This window comes from Lacerta agilis, chromosome 6 (genome assembly GCF_009819535.1).
Source record: "Lacerta agilis isolate rLacAgi1 chromosome 6, rLacAgi1.pri, whole genome shotgun sequence".
NCBI lineage: Eukaryota > Metazoa > Chordata > Lepidosauria > Squamata > Lacertidae > Lacerta > Lacerta agilis.
In genome coordinates this window covers 19,280,253-19,303,494 of record NC_046317.1, presented here as the reverse complement: position 1 = coordinate 19,303,494, position 23,242 = coordinate 19,280,253, and the positions used below count along the sequence as shown (strand labels likewise).

Genomic DNA, 23,242 nt, shown 5'->3' with positions numbered 1-23,242 from the left:
TGAAATCCTCCCCAATGATTGACTTCTTCCTCAGAGTCTACCCACCCAGTATTCCACGTCAAATTTCTTCTGTGCTCACTGTTGCATTCACCAAGAAGCTGATCAACGCGACTTAAGGGTAAATTAAAACTAACCGAATCACTTCTTACAGAGAAACCTTAGTAATCCCCCTCTCCAGCTTATAACAGAGTAATAATGTGCAGACAATTCTTCCCCTGTCCTAGATCTCTCAAGGTAAGTATAAATTCTGTGTTTGTATGGATGTTCACAGAGTGTAACATAACTGATCCTATAGTTATCTTAGCCAATCCACTCATAATTGCCCATGTGGTACTGGTAGGACCTTGATTCTTTCACCGTTTCAAATAAACTGAACCAATTAGTGTCGTCGTTCAACAAAATCCTTGGAACCTGTGTTGTTCTCCGTTGCCTTTAGCTGTTTCATTAATTTTTCCACAAGTGCCAGTTCTAAAATGGCTTTTTAGAATGAGACAAACTTAAAAACAAGCAACAACAGAGTGCAAATGATTCCTCTGTGGAAAAGGAACCCAGTCTTCAAACTGTTCGGTGTGTGGAACCTTTCTGAGAGGCATTATAGCAGAGTGGTCAAAACATGAGCTGTGAAATCATTGGGGCTTGAAATTGCACCTCAGCCATGAACTCATTGGCATCTGGCATCCTTGGGCAGATGCCAGGGCCCCAGCACCCTAGTGGGTCCCACTACCAATAAGAGTTGGAAGGGACCCCAGGGGTCATCTAGTCCAACCCCCTGTAATGCAGGAATCTCGACTAAAGCATCCACGGCAGATGGCCACCCAACCTCTGCTTAAAAACCTACAAGGAAGGAGAGACTACAACCTCCCGAAGGAGACCGTTCCACTGTCAAACAGCTGCTACTGTCAGAAAGTCTTTTTTTCAAATGTTTAGTCAGAATCTCCTTTCTTGTAACACTGGTTCAAGTCCAACCCTCCAGAGCAGGAGAAAACAAGCTTGTTCCCTCTTCCATGCGACAGTCCTTGGGATATTTGAAGATATTTAATACAGTGGTACCTTGGTTCTCAAACTTAATCCGTTCTGGAAGTCCGTTCCAAAACCAAAGCATTCCAAAACCAAGGTGCGATTTCCCATAGAAAGTAATGCAAAATGGATAATCCATTCCAGACTTTTAAAAACAACTCCTAAAACAGCAATTAAACATGAATTTTACTATCTAACGAGACCGCTGATCCATAAAATGAAAGCGATAAACAATGTACCGCAGTCACACAATCAATCAATCAATCAATCAATCAATAGCTGAACTGGGTTTCACACAGTCACAAAAACAAAACAAAAAGAGCCGGAAAAAGCAAAAACACAAAATGAATAGCAAAAAACAGACAGGCCTCAGCATAACAATCAAAACGGAAGCGTAACACTCAAAACGGAGCACATTCAGCTTCTGAAAAAAGTTTGCAAACCGGAACACTTACTTCTGGGTTTGCAGTGTTTGGGTTCCAAGTTCTTTGAGCACCAAGGTGTTTGAGAACCAAGGTACCACTGTGCCTGCCCTAGGCCCTCTTAACTTTCCCCCAAGCTTCGAACTCTGAGCAGCACCTGGGGGCTGGATCTAGCCATGCCGTTAAATTTCCCACAATATCCCTGACTGAGCCTCACTTTAGGGCTTTGCGGGGAATTTCAACGATGGCCACCACAGGCAGGTAAGCCCAAGGCTCGCTGAAAGGGGAAGGGTCCCACCAGAGAGCATGTCGCTGAGGTACCTCTCGAGAGGTATTTAGTTGGGAGAGTGATACTACTGTTGCTGTTGCTAACACAGTTCCTCCGGAAAACAGATAGAAAGAGATCATTTTTAAAAGCAGCACAAGGCTGCCATGCTAGCAGGGGTGAAGGCAGTAGAGGAAATGAAGGAATCCTCCCCTGCTATGCCCTTCTGTCACCTCTGAAACGAACGGCAAATATTAGCAATTCTGAATGCATTAGGAATAGGTCGGCTTTCTTCTGACTCTCCTGCTAGCTGAAAGGGACTCCGTTAACATCACTAATATGCGACTCACACCAATGTTTTGGTAGCAAAGGACTGTCAGGAAGACAAATGCCTTCGCTGCCTGTATCCATTAGGGACATAATTCGGGATGTGCAGCTATAGTTTTGAGGGAGAGCAGTGTGGGCTGTAAAAGCCATCTGCCCAGTGCATTTTCTACAAGAGCAGAGACGGTCAGACTTTAATTGGAAACGGAGCTGAGTGTGACTTAAAATGCCAGCTCAGCCCCACATCTTGCAGCAGAGAAAATGTTGGCCCACCCTCTGTGGGCATATTTGACAGGCGGGGTGGGGCTTACGATGTCAGGTGATCACACTTCAAAGGAAGAAAAGCAGCTGTATGGTTGTGCCGCCTTCCTTGGCAAAAGTGGGGCTTGCTGAATTCAGTGCCGAAAGCAACCCCCCCTTGCGCCAGGGATGGATGGCGCTCGAGAACACTGTAAGAACATGCTAGCTGTGACTGGGAGATCCCAAGTGCAGCTGATACCGGGGGGGGGGGGAGACATTGCATTTGGTGCTGAATTTAAAAATGGTGCAGCAGCAAGCATTCAAGGGCTAGCTGCACTTCGTATCTTCCTGTTCTGATGGGAGTCCCCATTCATGATGAGGTTTCTGTGTGCATTTACTCAAACACAGTCGACCAACTCTGCTTCAGGCCTTCCCTGTGGATGCAGAGAAGTCTGAAGTGGAGCTGGCGTATTGGGTGTTGGAAGTGAGGCTTGAATGTTCACCCCTGCCCTCTTCCCACTTCATGCAGTCAGCCAAACACCAAAATGGAGCAGAAGCCCTAAAGAGATATTACTTATGATTACAGTGGTACCTCCGGTTGTGCATGGGATCCGTTTCGGAGCTCTGGTCGGATCCTGAGGTGTGCGTATCCAGAGGTGCTGCTTCTGCACATGGCGCGTAGAGTGCTTCTACTCATGTGCGCAGGGGCGAAACCTGGGGAAATACTTCTGGGTTTGCCACGCACGTATCCCGTAAGTAGAGGTAAAAGGTAAAGGTACCCCTGACCATTAGGTCCAGTCACGGACAAAATCTGGGGTTGTGCGCTCATCTTGCTCTATAGGCTGAGGGAGCCAGTGTTTGTCTGCAGACAGCTTCCAGGTCATGTGGCCAGCATGACTAACCCGCTTCTGGCAAACCAGAGCAGTGCACAGCAACACCATTTACCTTCCCGCCGGAGCGGTACCTATTTATCTACTTGCACTTGATGTGCTTTCGAACTGCTAGGTGGGTAGGAGCTGGGATCTGAACTGCCGACCTTCTGATCGGCAAGCCCTAGGCTCAGTGGTTTAGACCACAGCGCCACCCCTGACCGTTAGGTACAGACACAGACGACTCTGGGGTTGCACGCTCATCTCGCTCTATGTACCACTGTACATTTATACCTCACTTTTCTTCCAGGTCATCCCTTTCCTCATTTTATCCTCACAGCTCTGTGAGGTAGGTGGTTATCATCATCATCATCATCATCGTCGTCGTCTTCATCTATAAGATTTATATACTACCCTTCATGAAAAGGTTCACAAGATGAAAATACAAGATAAAAACACAAGATAAAACAGAAACAAGAAAACAACTTCTCCTCTCACCTCCTCGAGAGGCGTTGACTGGCTCAAGGTGAGCCAGTGAGCTTCCTGGCTGAGTCAGGATTTGAACGGTGGTCTCTCAGGCCTTAGTCTAGCACTCTGATCACTCGCATGCTGGTTAGATTTCTGCTAGACAATTCCTTTATGTTCGTGTGCCTTTTTTTTTTTTTTTGCTTTCTCTCTTTCACTGTGTTATTTCTAGTTTCAAAGGGAGACTCTGAGAATGAATTATTGAAAGGATAACTCAATCTAGAGATCATCTTTTACCTTTGTCTCAGATCATTTGCCTCCAGGATCCACTAGGACTCATGATATTGAGAAATATTGTATGGCTCTATACAGTTTTTCAGTTACTACGCAGAGTTTACCGCAGCAGATCCTACACAATCTAGAAGACAGTGATGTGGGTAATCCTGCTGTTGCCCATCTTTGACTAATTATTTACTTTCAATTAATTGGGCTCTTCCTAAAGATGCACGGTTGACAGAAATGAAGGGTGAATGTTCTTCTTCAGAAACTTTGTAAGTTAATTCTTATGCACTTGCAGTTCTTGTGAATTTAGTACAAGTGATTTTCCTACACAGTCATTTCCCCCTTTCATTAACTTACTAAATTCACCGAACTTTAAAAACCATGCTGCCTTTTATCTTGGATAGGACTGATCAATATGATGCAATGGAGGGCTTGCATGAATGTGAGAGAGGCCCCCTTTTGGGAAACAAGGCAGCCTTCACCAACCTGAGATCACCCAGATGTTTGGGGCTGTAACTCCCACCAGCCCCAGCCAGGCTGAAATAAGGGGTGAGCCTTTACACATGAGGAGAGGCGAGCATGGAGACTGCACAGGCAGCAGTCACAAGATGATGCTTACTTGTAATTAAGTTCCACAGGAATCAGTGAGACTTACAAGGAAAAAAAAAGTGTTTGGGGTTAGAGCCATAACTTGCAGCCTGTTTTCAGGAGCAATTCTGTTGAATTTTAACAGAACTACCCTAATACATGAAGAGAAGACTCCCTGGAAAAGACCCTGATGTTGGGAAAGATGGAGGGCACAAGGAGAAGGGGATGACAGAGGATGAGATGGTTGGACAGTGTTCTCGAAGCGACTGGCATGAGTTTGGCCAAACTGCGGGAGGCAGTGGAGGATAGGGGTGCCTGGCGTGCTCTGGTCCATGGAGTCACGAAGAGTCGGACATGTCTGAACGACTGAACAACAACAACAACAACAACAACAACCCTAATACATAAGGGGTGTCGTAGTTTTAAATCGTGGAAATTTGGCATGTCAATTCCTTAAATAAATGAAAGTAAAGGAAACAGAAACTAAGCCACAAATCAGAATCCAGAAATACCTGGATTTAAGCCATTTTGAGGAAGCTTCAGACATTAAAAGATGCACCTATAAGTGGAACTGCTGTGTCCCACACTTCAGCATTCAGCTTTCACCTCCTAACAAGCTGAATCATTTAAAAGGCACAGAAGTCTTACTGTGTTGGAACTGAAGATGGATGAACTACCTTTTCCACTGCATTTTGTGTATGTGTGTGTGTGTGTGTGTGTGTGTGTGTGTAAACGAGCAATGGTTTCCCACAGCAATCTGGACACAAAAACTTAAAATGTAAAAATGTATGAAGGCTTGGCATCAGAGAGCAAATAATTTGCACTTGGGGGATAAAAGGTGGGACTGGAGCTGATGGGAACAAAGGGGAAGTATTGAGGAACATCTGACAAAGTGGAATGATACGTGAGCAGTCCTATATATTCCCACTTCAAAAGGGAGCATAGTTCAGTCGGTAGAGCATGAGACTCTTAATCTCAGGGTCATGGGTTCGAGTCCCACGTTGGGCAAATGTTTCCAGCATTGCAGGGGGTTGGACTAGATGACCCTCGTGGCCCCTCCCAACTCTACAATTCTTCAATTCAATGAAATGCATGATTAAGGTGTCAGTGGGATTTTGCTGCATGCACATGCAATAAAACAGAGGTGTATAGATGAAAAATTGAAATGGTGCTTACCCACCAAGCAGGTGGTGTTCCGAGTATGTATATTTACATGAAAATTTTGTCTTTGGCTGAAAGAGGAAGAGCCAAGACCCTTGGATTTTGCAAGGGGATCTATTGAGTCAAAGTACATTTCAGCATCTGATTCACTCTTGGAAGGCAAGCGAAGAATGAAAATGCCAAAGATAAGCTACAAAACAAAGGAAATTGGGCAAGTAGTCTATTGCTTTCCCCGATCTGAGCTCTGTGCCCTTCCCACTCCTAGCCTGTGGGAAACCACTGTGATCTGAGGCCATGTTCATATATTGCCACAGGGGTGTGCAGCAGGATGCCAACCTGCGCCCCTCCCCTGATGTGTCGGATTACAACTCTGCAATTCCAGATGGCTTGAAGCCGCATTCAAACCCACATGCAGTCGGACGAAATGGGCCATGAAATAGTGAACTTACTAAGCTTTTTCATGCAGTCTCGAAGCCTGGTTTCCAAACTGAGCACTCGTTGGTGGAGTTCCTCATAATCATAGGCGCCAATTTCCTCCTGGATCCCGGTGAGGACTGAAGACAGATTTCTAATTTCCTCTTTGAACTGGGTGATTAACTTAGCATCAGTTTTGTACTGTTCCAGGACTGGTATCAGTGGCAGGAGCTCATCCATCTTTTCTTTCAGCTCCTGCGAAAAAGCAGCGAAGTGCGCATTAGGGAAGTCTAAAAATGTTACGTCCTCTAAGTTCTTTAATAAAATTCTTTTATGCTTCTTATCAAATCTATGCCTGAAATTCCTATTGATCGTAGTATCAAAATTAGTGTCCCATGAGAGATTTAGAAGCCCCGAGATGAATGGCTTAAAGCTTTGGATAAATTGTATGTTCTTAAATAATGTTCTTAAAGGGAAATCGTTTTCTTTTAAATCAAACCTTTCCTAGTATAGAACTGGAAGGAACAGGAATATTATTTTTAAAGCTAGTTTGATCAGAAACATACCGGTACATCCATTTAGTCCAAATAAGGACAGAACACTTACACGCATTCCACTATTATCGTTGTGGTGTGTGAGAAAGCTAGTGAATTTGTTTGATTTTTCTATTTGCCAACGTTTTAACCATGCACAAAACTGGCTATACCTGCCATTTGGCCAACCAAGACAAATATCAATAAAATGATTATTCTATAAAACTGCTCACAAGGCAGTTTCCCAGAGGAAAGGCTTTTGATTATGCCCAGGTGTGTGGCTTGACCTTTATGCTAAAACATCTGGATTCTCCACCCACAGATAGTTTGTTTCTTCTGGATTTCTGTTAAGTGCAGGCCTCCCCAGACCCCAAACTGATTCCGAAACTATTTCCTTAGCACATTGTACTACTGTGGTCAATAATTCAACCTTGCATTAAACGAGTTCCATCAATCATTTTGCCACTCACCTGGTTCTGAAAGGTGATTTAGAAACACACACACACACACACCCCTTCTCCAATCCATTAAGAAAAGATCTCAGCTTCTAAATCCTCAACAGAGAAAATGGACTGGCCACTTCATCTGCGTAGGAGTCAAATGCAGAGGAATGGAAAGGGCACCAGCACCCATTCATTGGTATGGACCAATGATAACACGGAAGTATGAAAATGGTAGGTGGGTCCTAAGCAAACAATAATATTGGGGTTGTATCCAATGCCAGTCCTCCTCAGAGGAGTCCCATTAAAATTAATGAACATGACTAACTTAGGTCTATTAATTTCCATGGTTTTACTCGAAGTGAAACTTGGTTGGCAGCAACCATTGAGCAAGTGCGCACACAAAATAGGATAATCTGGATAGTACATGATTTTGTTCCACTGACTCCAGCAGAAATCATTGCCAGCCTGCCTGCCTGCCTTGGGTTTTTGGCATTTGCTCATTTGGAATAAAGAGAATCGCTACATTTCATGATACATTACTAAAGTGGTTCTAATAAGAAAGCTTTGCCTATGATGGTTGAGAAATGCCCCCATGATGTTGAGAGAAATGAGCTGATATTGTAAAATCAGTCTTCAGCTCAATGAATGGGTTTATCCCTTGAGGTGCTTTTGTTAGCACTGTACCATGCTGCATAATAATGATGATAGTGGTTCCAGTGTTTCGACAAAAGTACATTTAAATTAATTGTATCAACCATTTCACATTAATGGAATTTTTTGGGGTGTGTGTGTGTGATATCACTTGGGAAATATTAATTCCGGTGATGAGGTGGGGTAAAAATCCACAGGCAATGTCAAAAGGCATGTTTTACATATAGCTAATTTAAATAGATGTAAATTGCATTTTTTAAATTACATGCAGAAATGTTATTACCATAAATGCATTAGAGTAACTAGAGCTCCCTTTGCAGTTCTCATATATAATGTTATACTCATGAGAAAAAAATTCCACTTTTTGTTGATGCCCAGAAATCTTGAAATGATATCCGCTTGGAAAGGATGAGCCGAGGGAGTGTTTTGTTAGACACGGCAACATAAACTCATATAAGACCTTCACAAATGGGACATTAAATCCTCTTTCTGTTCCAGAGATCTTAATTTATGAACACAGTGACATGACTATGTACATCATTGGGCTATGTTTCAACAGTGGTGGAGCTTCATGTGGGGGCGGGGCTGGCGCGCGTTCTGGGGGCGGGGGGCGCCGCCCGCAGGGGCGTGACAAGTGTTCTGGGGGCGGGCCGCACCGAGACGGAACCCTATCAGGATCCCGCTGCCACCCCTAGGCCCCGCCCTTCTTACGCCAGTGCGTTTCAATAGTGGTTTCAATATGGGTAAAAGGAAAGAACTGTAGACCTCAGACTCCATTTCCTGAAGCAAGCTTACAGCGGTCCCTTACTCTATGAGGCAAATGTGCTTAATTTGTTCACGGTTGTTCTTCCTTTAACAAACTTGAACAATATATATGTCAAGGGAGACATAAGACGAGCAGTTCATGTGCATAACAACCAGCCTGGCCTCTTGACAGGGGTCAGCAAACTTTTTCAGCAGGGGGCCGGTCCACTGTCCCTCAGACCTTGTGGGGGGCCGAACTATATTTTGGGGGGAAAAAATGAACAAATTCCTATGCCCCACAAATAACCCAGAGATGCATTTTAAATAAAAGCACACATTCTACTCATGTAAAAACGCCAGGCAGGCTCCACAAATAACCCAGAGACGCATTTGAAATAAAAGGAAACATTCTACTCATGTAAAAACACGCTGATTCCCAGACCATCTGCGGGCCGGATTTAGAAGGCGATTGGGGCAGATCCGGCCCTCGGGCCTTAGTTTGCCTACCCATGTCTTAGAAGGATTCTCCATGAGGTCTGGTGTATGTTCACAATGGCTGGTTGATATGCACATTATCTGCTCAACTTATAGTCCTCTTAACATATGCATTAACGCACATCTTTAAACATTGCGTACATGCAGATGGTCCAGTGTCTTCTATAGCATAGTGTGGTAGCAACCAGACTCGGGAGGAGTGCTGTGGCTGTGAATTTTGCTCTAGGAACCAGCTGCATGTTTGCTTATTTGCACCAAGCCATGATTTGGCACCTGGGCCAAAGTGGTACTTATTGTCTGCAGTTAGATGAGCATGAAGGCTGTGGTTTAAGATCTGAATATTGCACTTTTTTAAAAAAAAGAAAGAAGGAAAAGAAACCAAATGGACTGGTACACTTTTATGCCTGAGAATTTTTACAAAGGATCCAAGATGATACAGATACAGCCTTGTATATAATCCTGGTAGCCAAAGGCAAGCGAATGGAATCCTGTGCAGTTGATAGAGTGGGCTGGCAAAGGAGGAATGGAGCAATCTGTCCCTCCTTTGTGCCCAGAACAGAACCAAGTGGGCTGCCAGAAGAAATGAAAACCTCTGCATAGAAATTCAGCAGGCTACTGGAAAGGGGGCAGCACTCTTCATCCCTCTTCTGCCAGCTCGCAGCAGGTTGGTATCGGGTTGTTGTTGTTGTTGTTGTTGTTGTTGTTGTTGTTTTGCTGCTAATAACTTTTGTGGGCATCCCTACAAATGAGGGATGACCACCCCATGTACTCTATTCTGTTCTCCAGGCACTAGTTCAGACATTGCATTTCTCAGTTGGATGCACAGACTCTATGGCAAAGCTGGCATCACCTAGCAGGGAAGGCTTCGTAGGTAGGGAACACATGAGTGCTCAGATTGTCTGTAATAATCAATGGGTAGAAATGCAATTTCTAAAAGATCCTCCCATTCTCTGCACACACTCTAAGAGGCAGATCAGCCTTTTCAGAATGTGAACGAGATTAAAAACACTGTGATGTGACTACGATATCCACAGGGCGACAGATTGCTTCTTTTCCTCCACAAGTGAAATAGACTTAAAAAACAACAACCCAACTCTTGATTGAAATTTGGTTGAGCTAATTCAGTTGCTTAAGAGCTCTGATCAAGCATATGCCAGTAAAACAGAACCACTATTTTACAACAGTTTTCAAAAGACCAAAGTGGGCCATATTGGTTACAGATAACAAATGTGTTCATAGCATTCTAACACAACTAGGATTTATATAAATTGCACTTTGGTCATTGTGCATACAAAGCCTGCTCTGTACCGTTGTGCTCAGTCCCACCCTGCCCCAGTTTAAGCATGAAGTGCACTGAGCAATCTCGCAAATTACTCTTCCAAAAGAAAGAAGCACGGCTTGTTATTCTGACCTTTTAAAATTACTGAGTAATATGATTGCTTTACACTCCTTTTAAAATGCCAGTCAAAGGACCCAATCAAAGCTGAAGGTCCAGCCAATCCAAATATCGGGTCTTTTAAAAGGTTACAGTGTTCAGAACATGATTGGGACTGCTGGATGCTGACCTTAACGCTAGGGCCACGAAAAGTGTAATGACAATACAAAATACCTGAATGGCACAATACAAGATTCCCATTATTGCCAATGATGATAGGAATCGGCGTTGAGTTGGAATCTTGTACGACTATGGACATATCCTCTAGTTACACCATTCTGAACCTTTCTTGGGCAGAAAAAGAACATCTTATAGGGAGAGTTTCTCCAACCGAGACAACCTGGTTTTGTTTTTGAACTGCTCTCGTCCTTAGGTTAGATGGTGGGGAGCATTTCTGAAAGCTACCTGTCAGAATGGGGAGGAGGTGAAGAAAGGCAGCCAGAGGAGTCTGGAAGAAAGGTGAGCTGACTTGTTGACTGAATGGGGAGCAGGCAAGCTCACTGTTGAGCAGGGCAGCTAAGAGACAGAGGAGCTGGAAGAATGGCAACTTGGCTTTTGCTCAAAAGCCAAGTTGCTCCGACTGAGCAGGAGCCAGACAGGACTCATTGTAGAGCCATGTAAAATGCTACTGGCTCCGTTGTGTCATCTGACCCCTTTTCTGGCCCTCTGCAGTACTGTGCAATGACTGCAGACAGCAGGCCAGAAGTTCTCTTTTCTGCCAAGCTGCCATATTGGTGCAGTGAGAAAGGAGCTGGATTCTAATGGCCCTGGTTAGGGATAGAATCATAGAATCATAGAGTTGGAAGAGACCACAAGGGCCATCCAGTCCAACCCCCTGCCAAGCAGGAAACACCATCAAAGCATTCCTGACAGATGGCTGTCAAGCCTCTGCTTAAAGACCTCCAAAGAAGGAGACTCCACCACACTCCTTGGTAGCAAATTCCACTGTCAAACAGCTCTCACTGTCAGGAAGTTCTTCCTAATGTTTAGGTGGAATCTTCTTTCTTGTAGTTTGAATCCATTGCCCCGTGTCCGCTTCTCTGGAGCAGCAGAAAACAACCTTTCACCCTCCTCTATATGACATCCTTTTATATATTTGAACATGGCTATCATATCACCCCTTAACCTTCTCTTCTCCAGGCTAAACATACCCAGCTCCCTAAGCCGTTCCTCATAAGGCATTGTTTCCAGACCATTTTGGTTGCCCTCTTCTGGTATGAGCTAGTTGTCTCCGCTAGTGAACTATGGCCTCACTCTGTTTTGGTCAAACCTGTAGAAACTCTGAAATCGGTTCCAGTCTAGGTTTCAGAACTGGAGCATGTGCAGTTTGTCCTAGTTTTCCATTTCTTTGGTTCATTTGTAGCTTCTCTGACTCCCCTGCCCTGGCAAAGTGCACAATTGGGTTGCTGATTGTTTGTTTGTTTGTTTTAATTCTTCCAAAAAGAAATCAGAAGCAAGCTTGGATTGTTCCTATTGTTCGCTTTTGTTCCTCTACGTTAGAACACCACACAAAAAGAACCAAAAGGTGCCATCACAAAAAACAAGCACATCAAAACACTTTTATTTTTTGCAAAAAGGTTGTGGTTAAAAATATTAACAAAAATAAAATAAAACGAACTACATTACTTCATGTTTAACAAGATCCAACAACCTATCATGCCTTTTTTTAAAAAACAACAACAAACCCAGACACAACAACCGAAAACCCCACAGTGCTACCAATTAAAGCAGGCATAGGCAAACTCCGGCCCTCCAGGTGTTTGGGACTACAATTCCCATCATCCCTGACCACTGGTCCTGTTAGCTAGGGATGATGGGAATTGTAGTCCCAAACATCTGGAGGGCCGGAGTTTTCCTATGCCTGAATTAAAGCAACATGAACTTCTCTCCTTATAAACTTTCCCACCCTGGAAAGTACAGAATGTCACGAGTTTAAAGGGACACTCTGACTCCTTGCTCTTTTCTTATTAATTCTGCTGGGTGTGCTTCATTTATCACAAGCAGAGGTTGTTTTGCATATAAATCACCCGGTGGGAACCCCATCATGGATGCTGCGAAAATAGGATTCTGTTCTGCAGTGGTGACATTTCCCCCCCCCCCACACTATTGTGTCAGTAATTAATGGTCACTTCCCATCACAGCGAAACGGTGCAGCGAGAGGGGTGATTGCAGCAGAAACAAGGGGGTTCATTATGCGCTTACCGACAAGCGTTTCAAGTCGACAGCTTTGCCGGCCGCACATTGTTTCTCACAAGCACATCACTTCTGGCAGTCATTCAAGTGATCATTAAAAGAAGAGAAAAGTCAAACATACTTGAAAATGCTTTGTCATGAGCGTCTTCCGGTCATCTTCAATTTGCCGGAACTTGGCCTTCAGCCCTTTCATTTGTGTTTCCATCCTTAAAACGTACTGGAAATCTCTCTGAGTCCGTAGGTTTAAAACTTCAATGGACTGGGACATATTCTGAACCTGTTATGGAAGAACATCAATTACGCTCTCAGAATATATCTATCTATATACGTAAGTTTCCTTTCTCACATATAAAAATGCTGTCATATCAAACGCTGAACGATATGCTGGCATGTGTCAGCATTCAGATTTGCTAGGCATTTTTGCTGAGCTCTGAAATTCAGAAGAACAGAGAACTGGAAACACAGTCTCGTTTTGTACAGGTACGACCCCTTCTAAAATTAATGAGACTGTGGAGGTGTAGAATTTGAACCTGTCCCTTTACCCCATCAAACGATACCTGCAAAAAAGAACATATTGTGGCAACTCAGCAAAAGAGGAACATCGATGCTGAGGCAGAGCTGCATATTTGTTGCATATATATATATATAAAACTATATGTATATATTAAATACTGTAGTAGCCTGAAGCAAGGTGTGTGTGTTGCTTTTAGGTCAGTTCAGGACAGTGCTGGGGATCAATAACAACCACAGGCTGATATGGAAGCAGTTTCTTATGGCTGCTTCATACATTGCATAGTTTGAAGTGCACACCTAAGTGGGTGTGAGTGTATGGCTAAAAGGTGTAAATGCTGTGAACATGCACGCGCGCACACACACACACAACATTGGCTTAAGCTCCTGCTTTGGGATGCTTGAGGATTACATGCAGTCTGTATTTTTAAATAAAATGACTGGACTCACATTTCCCAGACTGATAGGGATATCCAAATGCAGTTACCTTTGGTACTGATACTTAGAAATCATACCGAAATGCATATAAAAGTCATACTTTAGTGTAAAACGCCAAAGTAATGCCTATTTCATGAAAAATATTTCCAAAAAAGTACTTTTTTAAAGTTCCCAGGCTGATACAGAAACAGAAAATGGAATGGGTTTAAGAACAGATGTGAAAGTAATGCAGATCAAAATTAGACTGAACCATCCATCTCTGCTCCTGGTCAAATATGCACCAGGCAAACCTTGTTTGCTGTCATCAGTGGTATGGCTCTGCCACTCACCTGACCTCCAGTTGGTTGCATTGCTGCATACCAGGCGGTACAGAGGTTGCCACAGTGCAAATGCACCTGCAGGACATTGCCTTGCATCTGCCACTGTGTTTGCACCCTGTCAACCTCCCCTTCCCAGTAAGCAGAAGCGGTCAGGTGAATGCCACTGCACCACCACACCTTCTGGCTGTCATACACATCTTCTGGGTGTGCCTCAAGCTTTTCATGTTTTAGCACCTGCCATTTCCCTACTGTAAAACTGCTGAAAGGTCCCCTCTCCCTGAGCTTCAGATACAGGTAGGTTATTGAGGAATGCAGGAGACTGTTCTCACAGAGCTTGCTGGGCAGCCTTTGGATGTCATCTATAGTGGTTAACTGAGGAATGAAGACCAAAGAGTTCAGGGGCTTAGGACCAGATACAGCCTCAGAAATACAAAAACAAAATAAAACAGGGTGGCATCTGAATGGGGAATTTTTAGGTGCACCAAAGAGGAGAGTGACTGCTTTTTTGAGTACAGTACTTGACTTTGGATGGATGTTTTCTTGTGCTAATTTGAGGTCACTCAAGAACTCAGGGCTCTCAGCGAACAATTCATCACTTTCAGTATGGTTTCTTGATTGCATTAGGACATTGGGCCTTTGCTCATCCAAGAACTCTTTAACCCAGGGAATCAATTGGATTGTGCACTTCAGATTCTGTGATTCAGTTTTGGTTCAAACAGAAATGCACTATTTTATGGGGGAAATGTGCATACAAAATGCATGGTTTAAAGGGAAATGCATTGAAACACAAAACATACATTTTAAGGCTGGAATGTGTACAAAAACACATAAGATGTGCATAATAAATTCAAACAATAATAATAATAATAGCACATTTTTGTGCTTTTAAAAAATCCAAAATAATGGGATGGAAAGGACCTATGATTGAGAGAAAATAACATGGAACAGAAATAGGCTTCCCTATTCAGCTGCCACTGTTTTAAAAAGAGAGTTAAAAACGTATCAGATAACACAAAAATGTTAAGTATTCTAGCTCAGGAATTGGCAAATTTGATTTCATTACTTCTCAATTCATAATCCCAAAATACTATGCAAAAGAAATGTGTGGATGGGATTTTCAATAGGGGGGGGGGAATGAAGTAGGGAGGCTGAAAAGACCGGAAATGTGTTTTTTTTTTTTGGGGGGGGAAGTACAAAGTGTCTCATTCCCCTCCCCCCACCCCGGAACTATGCTAGTGTTTTCTTCTGCACGTAGTGGGAAGTGCAACCTGCACATTGGATCTCCTTCTGACTGAAATAAAAGGAGAAACTAAAAGAAGAAGAAGAAGCAAGCCCTGGTGTCCAGACATATACCCACAAATGCCTCGACATTTCCTTTTGCAATCGGCCTTCCTCACACTGTACTGGAAGCAGCTTCCTCCAGCCCCTTGAGATTCAAGAGTGAATTGTTGTGATATAAACTGCAGAGTGGAGAGCCATGGTGCCTACATGGAAGTCCGTCCATGGTGCTTTAGTTCCAACCTTTGTGTGTGCCAACTGAATCCCTGGCTTCATCTTCACAAATGGCCGTTTTATCAGAGAGGAGGAAGCTCCATATTGAAATGCATTATACCTTGGAATACTTTCATAGTCTGCTTGTGAGCTTTCAGGGGCATCTTTCAGTGCTAGAACAAGATGCAGATGGCCACCAGCAATTAGAAGCTGGACAGCAGGTAAAGGTAAAAAAAAGGTCAAGGTGTGGGAATGTTGAGGGTGGCAGGAGAGGATATATTGATTATTAATATCCTTCCTAACTTGTGCAAGGAAGTTTCTTCACTTAGCAAAGTGCATTCCCCTCTACGCAGGAGAAAACCGGTTGCAGACTCGTGTGAGCCTCTTAAGACCACAAACAATTGAATCTGGCCTCAGGTTACAAACGCCTCAGGTTACAAGCTCTGCTAACCTAGAAGAGTTACCTCGATTTGAGAACTTTGCCCCAGGATGAGAACGGAAATCGTGTGCTGGCGGCACAGTGGCAGCAAGAGGCCCCATTAGCGAAAGCATGCCTCTAGTTAAGAACAGCTTCAGGTTAAGAACGGACCTCCGGAACAAATTAAGTTCGTAACTAGAGGTACCACTGCATGTACTATTATTCCTGGTAAGACCCCTTTGATCCCTCCTAAAAGAATAAAGACACAACAGTCTTATTCATAAGGAACAAAAAAGTAGTTTTACTCACGATCAGGAAGAGCACAGTGTGATCCCTGAAGGCAAGCTTTAGGCTTAAAGTTACCAACATGTACAAACAGGTTTACCCCATATGGGAGATAGCCTGGAGGACTGCTGGCTGGCAGCAGTACAGTCCCGGAAAGTCAGGAAGTTGGCAAACCAAAAAAGAAGATCGAAGAGAGGGAGGTAGCTGCGTGACTTGGCCTTTTACCAGGTCTGGAAAGGTCACGCCCACCTACTAGTCACATGCAAGGAAGGATGCTCCAGGTCAGGAGGAACAGGAAGTTTTGACTGGCTGGACGAAGATCCTCTGCATGACCATTCTAGCAAAACAGGTAATGTTGTACTTGACTGCTCCCAGTGTATTACATCCCACAAAAGGACCCCTGGATGGTTAAGTCCAGTCAAAGGCGACTATGGGGTTGTGGTGCTCATCCCGCTTTCAGGCAGAGGGAGCTGGTGTTTGCTCACAGACAGCTTTCTGAGTCATGTGGCCAGCATGACTTAACCACTTCTGGTGCAACGGAACTCTGTGGCAGAAACCGGAGCGCACCGAAACACCGTTTATGTTCCCGCTGCAGTCGTACCTATTTATCTACTTGCACCGGTGTGCTTTCTATCTGTGAGGTTGGCAGGAGCTGGGACCAGAGTGACAGGTACTCACCCCGTTACGGGGATTTGAACCACCGACCTTCTGATCAGCAAGCCCAAGAGGCTCAGTGGTTTAGACCACAGCGCCACCCATGCCCCATAGGACAGCAGGACTGAGCAGGCACACAGGTCACCCAGTCACAGTCTTCTCCATTGGGGTAAGGTGTATTTTATTTCTGTTTCAGTTATAGCAATGAATCCACGTGCAAATTGTATGCAGGTGGGTGCCTTCTTCTTTGGTAATGCATTTCCTCATTTTCAGCATTGCTTAAATGACCACCCTAGAGTAGGTGGACCTCTGGCCTGATGCAGTGAGGCGTACTTTAAACTTTTAAATTTGTAAACCAACTTAGCCCTAAGGGATAGGTTGGGTCAGAAGTTCCCACAGATGCAGAGAAAACAATGCTATGGATTTGTGATCACTTAATCTTCTGTAACTCTGCTCCTAGTTTAAAAAGACTGCAAAGCTGGTATTTCATCAAAATGCAGATTTGTTACTTATCTAGCTCTTAACGCTTTTTGAGAAACTGCCACTGATAATAGCAGATCCACAACTTTTATTATCCTTGTCGCTATGCAAGTCAAGCAAATAAAACACTCCTTAGAACTGTGACAAAACTAGGGCTGTTTGTTTTGCTAGAGTTGTTGTTAATCTGAATCTGTAAGAAGATTCAATGCGACATAAAAGGGAATTTCCTTGCATACTCAATGTGATTAAATTAAAATAATTTTATTAGGGCTGTACTGAATATCATTCAGATTTGATTTTGTGGCTGAAAATACTATGGGGAAGAAATAGTTCCAGAAATATTGATTGTGTGAATAGTTTTTTTTTCTTTTGAATATTGTTCAGAAAAACTGAGTAGCAGTCATTATTCAGTGTAGACCCCACTGAGTTTAAGGAGCATTAATTCCAATAGGCCCATTCTGAGTAAAATTTAGTTGAATACTGTCATGGGACTGCCAGAGAACACCATGGAGCCGAGGGAGGTATCAGATGCTAGCAGAGAGCCACGGCACCGTTATACCAGTTCAGGGACTGACGGAGAGGCAACAACAATCCTTTCTGCACAGGAGAGGAGGGGGTTAAAGCGCTGGGATCAGAAGAGGAGGTTGGGAATTCCCAAGCTCCTCTGTTAGAGGCGGAGTCGCAAATCCCCACTTCCGGGATCTGCGAGCGAGGATTCAGACGCGTGAACGATGAGCTGTATCTTGTATATATGTATATAATAAAAACTGTAAATGCATCTTGGAGTGAGCAGAGGCATTTCTTGCAGAGAGCTTCCAGACCCATCACAAATACAACCCACTGTTTCCCCATCATTCCTGCCACTACTTTGGTGCCATTTTGTTTCCCAGGCCGTTCCTTCTGCCTGCTTCCTAGATTAGTCACACGACTGATTCCTCACAATCTGGGATCACACAGTGAATAGGATAATGTCACAAGACAATTATCAGATTTGCCTACATGATGTTGTCACTGAGAGCAAGTAAAGCCAATGAAGAGCAAGAGCAAGCGAGCATGTGGTTGTTGTTTTTTTGTGAGGAGTGCCAAAATATATTGTTGAAAAGGGGAGGGTTGGGGTTTTTCTTTGCCACTGCTGTACACGTTCATAAAAATAAAGGAGCAGTGTGAGTTTGTGCAGAATATTTTGGGTTTTCTAAGCAAGACCTGTGGCAAGGGTGGGGCTTATGGTAAAAATCACAAAACACACTAGAATTTGATTTAATGTCTGGACTGTACAAATCCGTGGAGAAAAGGTCAGGTTTTAACTAATGGGCAGTTAATCCTTTAAAAACGTAATGTGTTGATTACAGTCACAGACCAATATAATTTGTTACACTCGAATAATATTCATTAAAAAGATATGGATGAATTTACCGAAGAACCAAAAAAATAAGTTCTCACTTTGCCATCTGCTTCCACATTTGTATTAAAGAGACAAGGAATTTAGCTACCTTATATGTAACATAAATAGAATTGACGATTACACAAAAAGATGGATCTTCTTGTTGAGTTCTTAATACAGGGGGTGGAGGCACGGGCTCTTTGGGCTCCAAATACAAATTGCAGTGTCTTTCCGATTTCACAAAGATGAAGTCATTCACCAAGAAAAGGCTGATTGAACTGGAGGGCAGAGCCAAGAAAAACTACATGGCCAGAGGCTGAACAGCTCTGAGAACTAGTTTCTGGGAGACAAATAACGGTGAAGCACTGTTGCCTTTCTGCTTTTCCAGAGAAGCAGCCTAGAGATGTATGACTGGCTGCTGTACCAACAGGAAATACTGGGTGAGGTAGATTCAGAAACCATATTATGCTTTTGTTATTCTGGAAGTGACCAACTTTACTTCAATAGGTTGTCTAACAAGGATGCGGTTTATAGCTACGGTTATGGAAAACATCAGCGCTGTGAAATTGCTGGAAAGCCTTGAGAGCATTTTAGTGCAAGAGTGTAAATGGCATGGTCCCTTTGTCTGTTAACAAACAAACCCGGAACGGGAGCAGCTACCCAAATATTCCCTTATTATTTTAAAACTGAAGTCTATAACCTCACCCTCCACCACCATGCTCATAAATTCTTTTAATCTGGAAGACAAGTTTGCTTTTATTTCACAATGCCTGAGCGATGTAAAATCTGAAGCTTCGAGGAACAGCAGCACGACAACTCAGCTGTTTTTAAAAGCCTTGTGGCTATGTGTGCCTATTGATGTGGAATATTGCCTTTATCCTGGTTTGCCCTCATGTTGTGATTTCTTAGAACTGGTCCACACATATGGATCGCTTGCCTACTTTTCTGCACTTGATTCCTGCACAATTGATGACTAGCCTTGAATCACACCTTATCTCTGGAGCCAGTTATGGGTTTCTTTGTGGAGAAACTCTACTGTGAAGAGAAGGATTACATGCTTTGATGTATCACATGAAAACAAACACTGCATTCATTCATTCATTCATTTGATGGTTTGTTCGTTGGTAGTGGGCCACCCCCTTTTTCTGCATTAATTTACTGCCACTCCTACCCATAATCTTATTAATTTGGTGTATGGAAGAGAAACCTTAAAAAACCTGCAGAAACAGTTCAATATCAGATTCCAGATCTTCAAGAAGGATAGCCTACCACGTTAAGTGCAGCCTATTTCAAGAGCTTTTCTTTAAGCTGAATTGAAGATTGCAAATTTATTTATTTTGCAATAAATCACCAACTACAGAACTACTAACTACAGAAGCTTTATTTACAGCAGCAAAGAAAACAACGGACCGGGAGAGATGGTGCACATGCTTCCCTCTGCCCAGTAAAAACAAAACTGAACAGTCATGTACAACACAAAGGAAAAAACCCGTATGTGGGCACACCCCAGTGACTAGGACGTCACTTCCCATGAGCTTTAACCCTGTAAGTTCTGGGTCTCCTACCACGTTAAGTGTAGCCTATTTCTAGAGTGTTTCTTTAAGCTGAACTGAAGAGGGTTTCTCATTTCCTGAGTGTAGACACTAGCCACCAAAACAAGGACTTTAGACTTGTAAAAAGGTATTACAGAAAGGTCATAGGGTTGCTACCTTTTCACGTGGCAAATTGTGGACAATTCAGACTGCAGCTGTATGTTCACTTACCTGGAAGTAAGTCCCATTGAAAACTCTGGGACTTGCTACTGAGCACTTATGTGTAAGTCTGTCAGGAACCATGTCAGTCAGCACAACAAGAAGGACATCAAGGAGCTTATTATTTATCAGCAAGTATTATAATAACAGAAGTACAGTGTTGACGAAACATCAAAAATACCTGCCTGCAATGGTGTGGGAAGCTCTTGCTGCCTGGAAGCAGTGGCTCATGGAGAGATACAATATGTAGCCTCCTCTACAGGTTATTTTTCTCTCTGCCATGCCCCAGCATTTCATTCTGTGAGGACTAACTCAGAATGAGAGACCACTGACTGTATCACTGTATCACTGACTCTCCCCCCAGGGCCATTGGTCATAGACAACTGAGTCTGAGACCACAAGCCCAGGAAATTTTAAAATAAAAACTAATTTAATTTAAAAAATAGTCCAGGAAATGATGGCCCATCAGAGTTGGCTGCCAGTCTGGGGTATAACAATAAAACAATGAACAGAGTGGTGATACAATGACCACTGCAATCAACACAAGATACTATCACCAAGGAAACTATCTGTAAACAAACAATAAACTTCCATAAAAATGGATGAACTCTTTATTTACTGTGTTTGCTATTGTTTAAAATAAAAACACTCCTTCATGGATCACTGTATAGAAGTGAGAGCTGGACCATAAAGAAAGTTGATCGCCAACGATTATTGATGCTTTTGAATCATGGTGCTGGAGGAGACTCTTGAGAGTCCCATGGACTGCAAGAAGATCAAACCTATCCATTCTTAAGGAAATCAGCCCTGAGTGATCACTGGAAGGACAGATCCTGAAACTGAGACTCAATACTTTGGCCACCTCATGAGAAGAGAAGGCTCCCTGGAAAAGACCCTGATGTTAGGAAAGATTGATGGCTCAAGGAGAAGGAGACAGTAGAGGAAGAGATGGTTGGACAGTGTTACAGAAGCTACCAACATGAGTTTGACCAAACTGTGGGAGGCAGTGGAAGACAGGAGTGCCTGGCATGCTCTGGTACATGGGGTCACGAAGAGTCGGATACGACTAAATGACTAAACAACAACCACTGCCCTACCATTTATAATGTCAACCAGCCAACCCATGAGATTCATACTGCTTGCCAATAATAGGGACTGGTGTTGCACACCTCTATTCTCATCTCTGTCTGATGAGGACTCTGAAAGCTTCACACATGTTGAGCCCTACTCATGCGAGTGCAGGGCTGAAAATTGCAAAATGACTAAACAACAATAAAGATAAAAACTATTTGGGAAATAAACTGCCATTTTGATGGACGTTTATTTTTTGTTTACAGATAGTTGGCTTGGTGATATTATCTTGTGTCGATTGCCAATCTGGGGGGCAGTGTACCCTTGATTGGTCCTCAGCACCACCTCCAGACCCTCTAATATCTCCCCTAAAAAATTACTCTGTGTGGAAGCCCAGAGCCAAAGGGATAATGACCATGTAGCAGCAGGAAGCGTCATAGTCCTGAGACTGTTTGGAGGGAGGAAGACAAAGCCACATGCTCCAGAGCAAGGTTAACACTCAAAAAAAAGGGGGGGGGGAATAGGCAGCAGAGTGAGTCATAAAACGGCACAATTTGTGCTTAGCAGTCACAGGTGCAACATCTACTTCTGCTCAGCAATTAGGCATCCTTTAGATTTGCTGGACAGCTCCCTGTCATCAGTAATAAGACAGGCATCTGAGCCAAACAACAGTAGTGTCCGGGATTTGAGTTCTTTCCACATCAGTAAGCATTGAATGACCCCAAACACCACCATAGGCAGAGATGTGGTTGACTGGAAGCATGCAAGGTCTAGTGAATCAGTCTCAAAGATATGGCAGGCAAGATGTCACTATGGAGGTTGAGCTGGGGCACAGAATAGGTGCTTCAATATAAATTCATTTCTCACAGCAGTTCTTTCATGGCACTCAGTTTGGGAATGACTAAGTTGGCTGTGGCAATTATGTAGCACTGAGTATCACCATTTCTCTTTAGATTATTAAAAGCTAAAATTGGAAAAACCGGCCACTAATGCCTCATTATCTTTAGAACTCTTTATTATCTAGCGCAACAATTTCTGTTTTCAGCATGGCACACAAAATTACAATATAAATTGCAAATCTACAAAAGAGATGATAGCGATTATTAAAAAGTTCTTTTTTTTGTTGCCCACAGAAGCTCTTTTTCACAAAACACTTATTTGGGAGACTGTCAGCACCACTAATTGCAATTCGTGGGGAAACACAAATGCTGCTTTTGCAGAAATTATGGGCAGACTTTGTCTGTAGTATGTTTGCTACATATTGTCACCCTCTGTGTCAGGTGCTCATTGCCCTGTGTTGTTTAACATCAAGAAGAGAAAGTGGATGTCAATAACTTTTAAAATGGAAAATAAAAGTATTATTTAAAAGAGAGTGAAAGGACATATTTCCATGAGCATCTTAATAGGCAAAATGAAGGTTATCTGGTGACCGTACTCACCTTTTCCAGTAGTTGTCTAAGCTGCTTGCTTTTGGCATCTCTGGAGCACAGGTTTTGTTCTGGAGCAACCACAGTGCAAATACATCTTCCATCTGGGTCTTGGGCGGAACTATAGACTTGCCAGCCTTCTTTGGGGCTGATTTGAGTCTGTGAACAAGAAATAGTGGGATACTATAATATACAAGCACAGAACGGAGAGAAAGAGAAATGGGGTTTCATTTGCAGATGACGATTTATTTATTAAATAAATTGAATCTGTACAGTGTTCCATTGCATAAACTCTCTTAAGTGATTTGCATAAATTTATAGACAAAAACCAGCAGTTTAAAAACAGGTTGACCTAAAAATTTCAAAAAAGCAAAGCCAGCAGTTTAAAATATATACATTATAAGGTATATCAAAATACACGCCAGCTTTACCATACCAGGGTAGGCATGCTTGAACAAAAAGGTTTTTTTTTAGC

At 43.1% G+C, this 23,242-nt stretch overlaps 1 protein-coding gene across 2 annotated transcripts in view; it reads right to left on the bottom strand.

Annotated features, from left to right (window-relative positions):
• OLFM3 (olfactomedin 3) overlaps positions 1–23,242 on the bottom strand; it is a 142,590-nt gene that overhangs the window by 7,860 nt on the left and 111,488 nt on the right. For both annotated transcript variants that reach the window (XM_033151498.1, XM_033151497.1), the window contains exons 2-4: positions 22,780–22,926; positions 12,663–12,818; positions 6,083–6,302 (exon numbers count right to left, since the gene is read on the bottom strand). In XM_033151498.1, coding sequence (XP_033007389.1) covers positions 6,083–6,302; positions 12,663–12,818; positions 22,780–22,926 — 523 coding nt within the window. The remainder of the gene's footprint in view (positions 1–6,082; positions 6,303–12,662; positions 12,819–22,779; positions 22,927–23,242) is intronic.